This window comes from Guillardia theta (assembly GCF_000315625.1).
Source record: "Guillardia theta CCMP2712 unplaced genomic scaffold GUITHscaffold_86, whole genome shotgun sequence".
Classification (NCBI taxonomy): domain Eukaryota; class Cryptophyceae; order Pyrenomonadales; family Geminigeraceae; genus Guillardia; species Guillardia theta.
Window position 1 is genome coordinate 348,782 of NW_005434588.1, and position 11,996 is coordinate 360,777.

At 45.1% G+C, this 11,996-nt stretch overlaps 3 protein-coding genes across 3 annotated transcripts; 2 read left to right on the plus strand and 1 right to left on the minus strand.

The window, feature by feature from the left end:
• Positions 1–2,192: 2,192 nt before the first annotated feature.
• On the plus strand, positions 2,193–3,105 carry GUITHDRAFT_115644 (hypothetical protein; the record flags this gene model as incomplete). The annotated part of the gene is made up of 6 exons (XM_005825226.1): positions 2,193–2,280; positions 2,502–2,594; positions 2,681–2,745; positions 2,804–2,888; positions 2,940–2,968; positions 3,013–3,105. The coding sequence occupies 6 exons, from the start codon at positions 2,193–2,195 to the stop codon at positions 3,103–3,105; spliced, it is 453 nt and encodes a 150-aa protein (XP_005825283.1).
• A 558-nt stretch (positions 3,106–3,663) lies between these two features.
• Positions 3,664–6,435, minus strand: GUITHDRAFT_144410 (hypothetical protein; the record flags this gene model as incomplete). Its single annotated transcript, XM_005825227.1, has 11 exons — positions 3,664–3,699; positions 3,884–3,937; positions 4,122–4,331; positions 4,380–4,504; positions 4,830–4,888; positions 5,213–5,269; positions 5,712–5,794; positions 5,852–5,985; positions 6,025–6,205; positions 6,266–6,337; positions 6,373–6,435. The coding sequence occupies 11 exons, from the start codon at positions 6,433–6,435 to the stop codon at positions 3,664–3,666; spliced, it is 1,074 nt and encodes a 357-aa protein (XP_005825284.1).
• A 959-nt stretch (positions 6,436–7,394) lies between these two features.
• GUITHDRAFT_154771 (hypothetical protein) lies at positions 7,395–9,408 on the plus strand. Its single transcript, XM_005825228.1, has 10 exons — positions 7,395–7,639; positions 7,692–7,748; positions 7,796–7,890; positions 7,937–8,006; positions 8,052–8,318; positions 8,364–8,432; positions 8,488–8,604; positions 8,659–8,742; positions 8,787–8,852; positions 8,901–9,408. Exons 1-10 carry the CDS (start codon positions 7,568–7,570, stop codon positions 8,964–8,966), a joined length of 963 nt encoding a protein of 320 aa, XP_005825285.1. The 5' UTR covers positions 7,395–7,567; the 3' UTR covers positions 8,967–9,408.
• Positions 9,409–11,996: the final 2,588 nt, after the last annotated feature.

The following is an 11,996-nucleotide window of genomic DNA, read 5'->3' on the forward strand; positions in this document are numbered from 1 at the left end:
CCCCTCCCCCTCCTCTTCCTCTCCCTCTCCCTCCTCTCCCTCCTCTTCCTCCACGTCTTGTCAACACCTGTTCGTCCCATCAATGATTTGACGAGATAGAATGTCCATGGGAGAGTTTCTGTCACAGCGCAATCAGCTATCGATGTTGGAAACGATCAGCTGACCCGTTCACGTCAAGAACGTTTGCTATCTTGTCGTCTGCCTTCACTAGTTCTTCAATGCTCTCGTAGCAGAAACAATGGAATCTGATGAGACCATTATCATCGCCTTTCCATCATCATATCCCTCCTCCTCCACCTCCTCCTCCTCCTCCTTCTCCTCCTTCTCCTCCTCCCACCCCCTACCCTCCCTCCTCCTCCTCCTCCTCCTCCTCCTCCTCTACCTCATCAGGTGATGCAGCGGTGTCTTCCCCTCCATGTCTCTCACCCCCGCAGCCTCTCGATGCGCGTCCAGCAGCAGCCGAACTTCCCCCGCGCATCGACCCAGGCAGTGCTGCAGCCACATAACCTTACAAACAGCAGGCATGTTCACATCACCTACCGTCCTTGGCCTCCTACGGCAGAGGTACGCGAGAGGCGTCATGCGCTTGTTGTCCATCCGCTGTCTCTTCCTTCATCCCCTCCTCCTGCCCTCCCTCCACATGCAGCACCTGCGCACTTGACGGACAGGCCTGGAGGACGAGCTCGAGCATGGCTAAGTCGCTGCCATGAGACAGACAAAAGGGAAGAGGGACAGTCAGGTCGTCACCTGACGTCGCCTCCTCGTTCATCGCCACCAGGTGCAGCATCGTCTGCAACTTGGCTTGGACAACTCCAGTGGTCACCGACGCTCGAATCCTCCGATCGCCCTGCAGGATCAAGGGCGAAACTACTCAGCTCAAGAAAGGTAGGAAGACGATGAACTGAAGGAGAGCGAATGGATGGAGGGCTGGGGAGAATGATATGTCTACCATGAGCAGAATCTGCAGCGCTCGCAGATCGTTCTTGGATATTGCATCCTGTTGCAGGGATGTTATGAATCATATGATGAGCAAGAGGAATGGACGGCGGAAAGGAGCAAGATAGCGGCAAAGGAAGGAACAAAGAAGGAGGGAGTGAGAGGAACAGGAGGAGCAAGAGGTAGGGAGCAGGATAGCGGCCCTTGAGTGCACCTGGCATTTTTCGATGCTCTTGATGCTTTTCAAAGATACCTTGTACCACTCTCTTTGATCACAGCAAACATTCACCAGTAGATATCATAACATTAAATTCTTCAACCTGTAAATTCTCCTTAAAGGCATCTTGTCCGCCTTCTTCCTCTGTTTGGCATATGTCAGCTCTCCAAGATATCCTCCGACCTTACCATCTCTCCTCCTTATCATCATCATCATCATCATCATCATCATCATCATCATCATCATCATCATCAGCATCATCAGCATCATCATCATCATCATCATCATCATCATCATCATCATCATCATCATCATCATCATCATCATCATCATCATCATCATCATCATCATCATCATCATCATCATCATCATCAGCATCATCAGCATCATCAGCATCATCAGCATCATCAGCATCATCATCATCATCATCATCATCATCATCATCACATCCTTCTTCTCTTCACCTGTCCTTCCAAAAACCGGATGAGGGATTGCTTCGCAGCGTCCTCTCTCTGATATTTCTCCCTTTGTAGCGCCTCATCTCTCTGCTCAGGGATGAGACCTTCAGTCAATGTGACAACCTCCTGGACACCTGCGCTGCAAGGATGCTCGTCTCCTGCTTGGTCGAAACCTTCCTGTCCAGGATAGGAGGGAATTTGGTCGACATGAGATATCACCGGATCATGGGATTCTCAGCAAGTAGGAAACGCTCTTGAAATCTTTGATCGCTGCATGCTGAAAATGGGCCTGAGAAAGAGAAGTTTGATGTCAACTCTCCTCCTCCTCCCTCTCCTTGTCCTCCCTCCTCCTCCTCCTCCCCTCAGCTCATTTTCTTGTCTACACAACGGCTGTCAAAAAGTTTTACACAAAAAAAAAGAAATATTTTGAAAAGGACACCAAACCAAGGAACACATCAAAGGGAGGGGTACTCTTCTTCAAGTACCCCTTATTTTCCCATAATTTGAAAGCAAAAGTACCCCCTGAAAATACAACATTATCCACCCTACCACCCACTGCTCGGGAAGTTTGACCGTCCGACATGTCGGAATTGAAGGCAGCCCGCGCCATGGATGGGCTGCTGCGGCGCTTCCGAGCATGCAGCCAGGACGCAGCGAGGATACGAGTGAGTGAGAGGGAGAGAGATTCTTCGCCCATTGTCGTCTGCCTCCTCCTCATCTACATCACCTCGAGCAGCGCTGTTGCTGTGTGAAGTTTGAATTCGCGTGTCAGAGGAAAACAGGCATGCTGCTATGTTGTGCTGCTTCCTCGCAGATTCCACCAGTTTGTCTTCATCGATTCTTCAACTTCTCGTGTGACCTGTCGATATCGTTCTTATTCTCCCGCACAGTACTACGAGAGTTTGCTGGAAGAATGCATGGTCCGAAAAGCCGAGAGGTCGAGATCAGTGGAGTGGCTCAAACGAATCATTCGGAGCTTAAAGGTGAGCGGCTGTTAACAACCTCACAATTTGATTCCGCATGAAGGGATTGGAAGAAGAAAGCCATGTGACCTCAACGATGGAGGAAGGGAGTCATCAAACTTCGCCAACCCCTGGCGTGCAAGCCAGTCTCGTGTTGTTCACTCCCATGAAGGTGATCCCGAGTGATTATGGCATCATGATGAGACGAAGGAGATGACAATTGTTTGCAGACTGATGACGAACCTCCTTCTCTGTATCACTCCGCAAGCAAGCTTGGCGCCGTTTCAACGCCCTCTCTGCAACTGAGTGACAATGGTTGAACTGATGAAGGTTGTGGTTCCTTCTAACGTTTTGTGCCTGTGTCAGGAAAGGATATTGGAGTTGGGAAGATTCAGGTCTGACTTTCAACCTCAGCTCTCTCACTGTTGACTGTGAGCAGTACCCACTTTCAAACAGAAAATACTCCGTACCCACATTACCTGCGATTGCTAACGATACTCTGATCAGCGAGAAGCAATCAGTGAACGAGTGAGTTTTGTCATTACTTTTTCATTGTTTAATCTATGCGCTGATCTTCGCTGTTTCAAATCCCCTCGATTCTCGACAAAAGGACTGCTGCATCGTATCACAACGAAATCGATTCTTGCTTGGTCCGACTTGCAGCACAACCTCTATCAGACGAAGTGAAGCTCTTACCTTTTGCACCATCTGATTTATTTCTCCCCTCAAGTAACCAGCTGTTGATAATTTTGAGCAATGGTCTTACAACTGAGTAGCAGCATCGAAGGATTCTGCTGTATCCGATACTCCAACAACTATCCAAAGCGAAGGTGACAATCTTGATCACACTCGTTTCAAACGATTTTACTGTACCCCGACAGCAAGTATCCGATCGCACTTTGAGTTTCATTATCCATCGTCTTTTCTCAAAGGAAGTCTATCTAATTCGCCGCTGGTGTATACTCCTGTGGTAAATCTACCAATTCTCTTCGTTGTTGCTTCTTGCGCTTTCTCAAGTTTCTTCTAGGTCAGCCAACCGCTTGTTATTCTTGGACAAACTCCCAGTACGGCATCAACACCTCCAGCTCCATTATTCCTCTATCCTTCCATGATTCTTCCGACAGTCCTACAAGATTCACAACAGTTCTCTCACTATCAGAACGTCTCTACCACTCAAAACGCCATGTTTGTTTGACTTGCGATGAGAACTATTGGTAGGCAGTCGACACAAGATTATGTTCAAGTAAATTCATGTCCTTGCTTTAATTCTCACAAAACAGCTTTCCCAGTAGCGCATTTAATTCGCTTACTTTCTTGTTGTGGAAAGACTCTCTGTCTGCGGATTCTTTGTGAACTCCATCCATCTGCAAACGTTTAAAATTAATCAGAAAAAGAATTGCAGATCAGAATACATACGAATTCGAAACATTTCTCTTGCAGGTTAGAAACCCGATTTGGAAGCTCTCTCTTAATGTGCATGACTTGTTCAAAAATGAATGTTTTCTTGCGATGGGACTCCTCAACGTTCCGTTCTTCGTCAAAACTTACCTTTACCATGAAATTTCGAAACGATTCACATTGCTCCCGCATCAGAGTTTTGAGTCGTTTCCTTCTCGTTTGAATGTTTTCATTCTGGTTATTGTAATCTTGCATGACTTGTTTCAGCTTTTCACTTTGGAGAAGTTGGTAATGATCAATTTCCGTTTGCAGATTCAGCTTCTCAGCTTGTATTTGCAATTCCAAAGACTTTCTCTTTTTCTGCACACATGCATGAATAAGAAATATGTAGATCTTTCAATCACATACCGTGAAAGTGAATTTGCACAAATCATGGAGCTTTCCTTCCAGGCTCATAACCCCCTTTTTGGCCGGGCTGCGAGCTTCGTCAAAGTCGCTGCCTTCAGAACGGCAATCGAACGAATCCTCATATTCTGAAAATTCATCGTTCTCATCCTTTGAGTCCAAGTTCAATCTGCAAGGAATAGAGTTTCCATGTTTGTTTCTGTCCCATTCAAAGCCGTTTGTAATGTTGCCATTGCATGGCTCGAAGTCACTTATGGAGGAACAATCATCATCAAAATTCTTTTGCGTGTTGTCAAGTGAAAGAATTTTTGCCTGGGATAGTTCACATTCTGCTCTTTGGCAATTCGATTCGTTCTGAAAGTCAATTCTATAAGGCTTCAGGTCAATTTCGACGTACGGAGATTCGACATTCTGTCTTTCAAATGCCGGTGTGACTTTGTCGCATTGCGAAACCTCTGTCAATATTGTACTTTTCGCAGAACTGGGGATGTCTTGCTGATTCCTTTGAAGATCTGTAAAAAGATCAGCTCAAAGCTTCCATGAAGCATATTCACCATTCAGAAATTTTTCACTTTCCATATCAGTCGCAAATACGAAGTCAATTTCCTTTTAACATGATTTTGAGCTCCTGCATTTGTAACAAATTTGATACCTTCAGGTTTCCGCGATTGTCATAGGGTATAGGCTTTTGAAAAGAGCATCGAACGATTCGTGGGTCATCAACTTCTTTGTTGTATGATTGAACATTTGACGGCAAAATTTCTATCATCTCTGCTTCAAACTGAATTGGATTAGAACATGCAATCGAAATTGGTGCAATGATTGTCTCCACTTACATCTTCACTGTCGATTGCTGCCAAACTAATCCCGCCTTGATAAATGCTGAATGTGTCCTGTTGAAATCTCATTGTAAAAATCTTCATGAGTAGAGTTTACTTTCAATGCTCTCATTTCAACATCATTTCCAACTGATGCGGTAGTATCAAATCTCAGTGTGTCAAGTGCAAAACAACTTCACCAATTTTCTCGATCGCGTAGAGCCCAACATGTTTGTGCGATGCCTCATGAAAAACTAGGAATAATTCTCTATCACAATTCGAAGCAAGTACATCTTGAATGAGCTTGCAATCAATCTTCGTTGATGTATTTGCATTTTGTTCCAGATTGTTCCTGATCCATGACTGAGCCCATTCATCTAGAAGGCACATCTCATCGTCCGGTTTCTCTGACGTCAAAGATTTAGACAACAATCGGAGAAACTGTATGCCTTTGACTCCATTAGGCCATGAACTATGTTTGTACATCACTCATGAATCATTACAAGCGGTACATTACCCAACAACGAGAAAGCTGATAATGTTTGACAATTTGATTTCTGCCAGTTCAGCTGGATTCAACAAATGGCGAGCGATCTCAACCTATACATCAGGAATCAACATCTCATTTGTGAAGCCAAGACTTCATAACAATTGAACCTCTTTGCACAAACTGCATAACGCGTCTAGCACATAGTACTTGACTCTATTCCATTGCAGAGAGTCGAGATTCATATCACAAATCCAATCTTGGTACAGGTTTTCCACCATCGACTTGCCGAGAATCTTACTGACTGCGAAATGTTATTAAACATTTATTCGTGAACTCTCACCTTGAACTTTGGTATCCACCAGCGAGGCAATCATCTTGAGTTTGGATATCATCACGCTCGTTGTTTCTTCATTGGCAGTTTCTTTCACTCTTTTCGTGAATACTTCATAATTTTTCGAGACGGATGAGCAGAGCTCATCTACATCAAATGTTTCAGATATTGCAGTGTCTTGATCCTGATCCTGTGGAGAGAAAAGAATCGTCAAATCTAAGTCAATTACAACAGCTTTCCTTCAGATGACCTCTGGTATCGCATATTCGAAGATTAATCTCATAACTTCTAGTATATCTGGTGCGTTCTGCAGCTTTCCCACCTGAAAACTGGGCATCATAATCGTCCAATACTTACATTGATTATGACCACCTGTATGTAAAGATCGAGTAGAGTTTTTGAACCGTCCTCGTTAAGCATGGGTTTGTTTTCAGCATCTGTCCGAATTTCGTATACTCTTTCAATTTGTTTTTGGAATGTCAGATTCGCAAAGGGATTCATCTGCAGAAATAGAATCACTGAGATGTCTGAATCGCATCCACTTCAATGATATCATGTCATCTTGTCTTAAATTGTTTGGGAGATCTTGCAATGTGCCGATACTTGCTTGAAAGAAGTTTTTCAATTACACTCCATTATTTATTCTAATGATGTAGAAATACAAACCAGTTCCATTATTCCAACAAAGAAATAACAACAAATTCGAGAATGCGTAGACTACTGTAACTCTCCCACACCACCACTACCACTTCATCTTCCTCCTCATTGAATTTCACTTCCTCCACTCTCATCGCGGCAGCGCTTTGTGGATTTGGCGCGAATCCTCGGGCCACAAACTTTTTACAAAATCCACCCCCACTGACCCACCAGGGTCAACAATTATTACCTGGTTTAGGCGTGAGGTGGTAGGTAGGGGTCATACCCTGACATGCGGGGCCCGCCTGAGTCAAGTCCCGCAGGCCCGTCCGGGCCGGGGCAGCCGGAGAGGGCCCGGAGTTTCAGTGATGTGTGCGGGCCGCCGGGGGCCCTCAGTAATAAGTTTAGCCTAGCCTGACTCAGTGAGGGCTCAGTGCAGTGCCGAGGCGGGCACTTGCCGGGCATCGGTGGAACCAGGATTAGAGTCTTGGCAGTCGGAGGGGCTCTCAGCCTAGAGCCTGTGCAGCCAGTCAGTCACTGAGTGACGCCCCGCGGCTGAAACTTTCCTCAGTAACTCTCCGACAGTCCGATCTCAGGCATGCGGCGGGCTTCAAGGCAAGGCAAAGTTTGAAAGCTCTGAAAAGTTACCGTGAAAGTTTGAAAGTTCTGAAAGTTAATACTTGGAGAAGTTTGAGTAAAGGAGTTGGAGACTTGAGAGCATTTCTACAGGACTACCAGCCGGCGGACTTTTCATGCCAGGAGGTGCTGGTAGCCACCCTGTAGCGACGGCATGCTCGTGTGAAAGGAGAGAGCACAGGACGACAAGACAAGGAGAGTGAATGAGAAGCAGGAGGAGGATTGATTGAAGTGCCGCGGGTCAAATAGAGCCCGCCAGGAACACACAGCACTTGCTCCAATGGATCTTTGGGAGGACCTCACCCGTGGCGAGCCACGTACCGCCAACAGGATGGGTGACACGATCGAGGAAGTACGTTGTACATTTGTCCTTTGGTCTTTTGTCTGAGACAAAGATGTAACAGGAACAGTGGACAACCGGTATATTCGGATGCTTTGCCTGGAGGCCAGCGTGGGAATACGTATCAGCATGCCCTTGTGACAAGACGATGTTGACAATGTGGTTCAGAACTGCCATTTCGGATTTTGGGGGCAGGGAATGACATGCCCGTGTCTGCTCTATGGAGACATTAAGAAGGACATGATGGAGAATGATATGGTTACTCAATCATTGCTACCGTTTGTCCTCAATGTTGATCACTGTGCAGGCCCAGCGATTGTATGCTATGGATGGTCCATGTTGCAAATGTCCTCTCCAAGTTCACTCCCTTGTTCACTCGGTGAGTCGAGCAAGGGTACATGACTTGCTGAGAGGCTTTCAACAGGCCATGTGCTTGTTCTGCTTCCCATTCATCTCAGGAGAGAACCGTTCCAGGATCAGGAGGCAGAAGCAAATCCCTGGATCTCTGGCCCGTGATATCTTGCTGCATGCATGCTGTTTTCCTTGTGCCTTGGCGCAAGAGGCCAGACAGCTTAAAGACGATCCATTTCAAAGCACGGACCATACTCCTTTCCCGACGTGGAGGAGGATTTTCAAACCCTGCTTCCCAATGTCAAAACGAGATGAAAGGCTGCTGACAGCTGCAGAGGAGGTGGGTCCGAGCGCTGCTGCTGTTTCTAGTCACTTGGATGTGCAGGGAAGGGTGGAGGATTGTATCCGCTGGGTCACAAGTGGTGCTAATGTGAATGCTACAGACAAGCTGAAAGTAGGCAACTCTTGTTTCTGCCAGGAGATTGGAATCCTGACCACCCGTGCGTTAGATGACCCCCCTCATGAAGGCTTCTGCCACCGGGCAACTCAAGACTTGCGAGTACTTGCTGCAGGCAAAGGCGAATACGAATATGAGGGATCGATCGGGAGCGACCGCTCTCTTCAAGGAATGTTTTGTAGAGCGTTGTTCCACAAACTGAAATCTGCAGATCTTTGTTCAGGCTGCGCAAAGGGGAAATCATGATGTGATAAAGTTGCTTTGGAAGGCAGGAGCAAAGATAGACATCAAAGATACATATCGGAAGGTGAAGTAACTATCCTGTACATAAGTATATTCAATTTTTTACAGACTGTGATGGACTATTCCACCGATGAAACCAAGCAGCTGCTGCGTCATTGTTACGGCATAGTCGAGGTGCTGGAGACCTGCATGTGTGCATTCTTGACCGACAGCTTGCCGCAGGAGAGAAAATTGACAAGCGAAGAAGCAGCAGCCAAGATCTTAGAGATCGGTTATGCAGCCCTCTAAAGGGCATTCTTCACCCCACATATTTTGCAAGGCACTCGTTCACGGATTCACCACAGAAAGGGTTCTCCTCCAAGCCCGAGCATTGCTCATACAAACTCAAAGAGATTCCCTTATCCACGTCTTGTATCTGATATGTTTTGAGGGTTGAAATGTTTGGCCATCTCATATACTTAGCAACCTGGAACATCTTGTCCTTTTGGGAGCCTTTCCCATTGAAGTGCAGGATTCCAGGAGCTACCTTTGGAGGTCTTGACTGGACATATGCATTGCATCCATGCTGAAACCAAGTATGATGGTGTCGATGACATTCAGAGTACGTACTGGCGTCAAAAATCACTCGCCCGTTGTCGAGCTTGATCTCCTCTCCAACTCTGTAGGCAAAAGCCGAGAGAAAGAGTTTGCTGTAATAGTCCAGCGTTACCTTAGAGTATTTGCTTCGTGACCATTCATGACCAATTTGACAAATATTGAACAATTTGTCAGTAAAAGTTCAGAATTTTACAGCTCAACTTGAACAAATTTGTCATAATTGTTCAGCAAATTTACCCCATATTTGTCAGAGCCTAGCACACTACCGGGAATACATCATTCATATGATGACCTCTCCCAATATCTAGCTATATGTCCGTAGAACCTCTATGAAATAGATGTGGCCGGGGAGATGGAGAGCTCATGCCGCTGTGCGATGTCGTCGTGACCATTCGTGACCAAAAGGAACAAATAGGGGCTTATTTGTCAGCTCTTACAATGGTCTGAATAAATGCTTTCGTGACCATTCGTGACCAAAAGGAACAAATAGGGGCTTATTTGTCAGCTCTTACAATGGTCTGAATAAATGCTTTCGTGACCATTCGTGACCAAAATGAACAAATAGGGGCTTATTTGTCAGCTCTTACAATGGTCTGAATAAATGCTTTCGTGACCATTCGTGACCAAAAGGAACAAATAGGGGCTTATTTGTCAGCCCTCTAAATGTCCGAAGAAGCAATGTATAAAACACAATATACACGTGGGGTGAGGGGGTAAAAAATATAACACACCGTATGTAATCAATATAAGGGCCTTTCTAAGAGGCGCAACTACTAACATGTGAGCATCCTATGATGTTTTTATTAAATAGTCACCCAACTAAGTTGGGTGGTCAATTGACCACCCCCTTTGAGCTACTAAGTGATTGACGCAAACTTCCGATTAACCTTTTAACGCTCACACATACCCCTTTGAGCTACTAAGTCATTTATTTCTTCAACATTGTTTGATTGTTTAGTAGTGAATGAACTAAGGATAAGGGGGGTCAAGGATAAGGGGGGGTATTTGGTAAGTGTTTGGACCTTTTGTGATGGATTTGTAAAATACTTTTCAAAACCCCCCCTTATCTTTCACCCCCCTTATCCTTGGTTGTTTTATTACTATCTTTTTTTTCAAGAGGGAAAAAACATATTCAATAGAGGATAATAGCATCATCTCCCTCAGCATCATCTCCCTCAGGCATCATCTCCCTCAGGCATCATCTCCCTCCTCTTCATCCAACGAACCATACTCTATCTCTTGCCTAAATTTTATATCTCCTTACCACCCAAAAGACCTAGCGCCGTCGGGGGGCGCACCCCCCGGAATTTTATATCTCCTTACCATAGAACTACATATGGCAAGTGACAACCGAGTCCGTGGTGAGTACCGAGATTATATGGCCTTCCTTAGGACTTTCACAGACCGAGTGTTCAGAAACAAGTTTCTCGTTCAGCAGCTACTCCAAGAACAAATCATAACAGAAGAGGAACTCCAATTTTATGAGAGCTCGCGCTTCACAGCAAAACAAAGGAAGAACAAGGGCTTGATTCAAGTCCATAGAAGAGACACTAGGCTATTCTTTGACTAAGAATATATCATATATACTATAAATATGAGCTGGGTAGCCAGCTTAGGGGTGGATAGGGTCGAGAATGAAATAGAAGACCTTCTATATAGACTCAATCAGCTTGAAGCTAGGCTTAATAACTATCTCCTTATCAATGACCTGCCATCATATGATACTCAATTCCAAACGATAGACTCAGATATATCCATCAACAGGGGCGCTATCAACCAGCTGTTGGACTTAATCAATATCGAGGGAACCTCGAACACTGTCTTGTATAGCAGCAATCAGGACCTCATAATATTGGATTACAGCTCTAACACCGATATATATAACATTCATCTAAGAAAGCAAGATGGCTCATATGTGCTGCTTCAAGATGTCATTGATACCATCAACTTAAACATAGAAGATATTGAAAACCTCACCCAGAACGTCGAGGACATAAGCAATGGCCAAACAACACAAGCACTCCAAGATGTCGGTTCAACTCTCAATGATGGCGTCGATATATTGAGTGGGTTCGGCGATATAGTAAAGGGCGGCCTTGCTATTGGGACAGGTTTCATAGGTGGCCTTATATCATCCGCGACCTCGACCTCCAAGGCTGACGGCCTGTTCATCTTGTCTTGGATTAATGTTCTTCGAATGGCTGTCGGTATCATCATCGGGGTTTTAGAAAGAGAGGTTCTCAATACAATGAAGCAGGATAAGGTCATTCGGATTTACTCACGGACACAAGACGGTAATAAGCTTAATTTCATCGAAGGCGAGGCATACATATATAGCAATATATATAAGACCATCACTATCGATGGCCAAGAACAACAGGTGCTGGACACAAGGAACATCATATTCCAGGGCGAGGAGGTTCTCACTCTTGGCCAAGAGTTAGATGTGAATGAACTAGACCTATATGTTTTTAATTCGAATGCGGATAGTGGCCTAGCACCATATCGAACAATACTTAAAGGGGAAACACTGTTCCTGGACAGGGTTTATTTCAACAACAACACCTTCTATTCTAGTTATGACACATCGAATTATCTTGTGACAAATGGTTATATCACATCTAATGAGGTCGTTGATATCTTGGGGTCTATTACACATCAACGAAGTCATAACATCCTGGGTCTTATTACACATCTAATGAGTCAATAACATCCTGGGGT

Coding starts and splice junctions, on each gene's coding strand:
- GUITHDRAFT_154771 (XM_005825228.1), top strand. CDS start 7,568: ATGGATCTTTGGGAGGACCTCACCCGTGGCGAGCCACGTACCGCCAAC. Junction 8,319..8,363: donor TGCTGACAGCTGCAGAGGAG/GTGGGTCCGAGC, acceptor TTGGATGTGCAG/GGAAGGGTGGAGGATTGTAT. Junction 8,433..8,487: donor ATGCTACAGACAAGCTGAAA/GTAGGCAACTCT, acceptor CCCGTGCGTTAG/ATGACCCCCCTCATGAAGGC.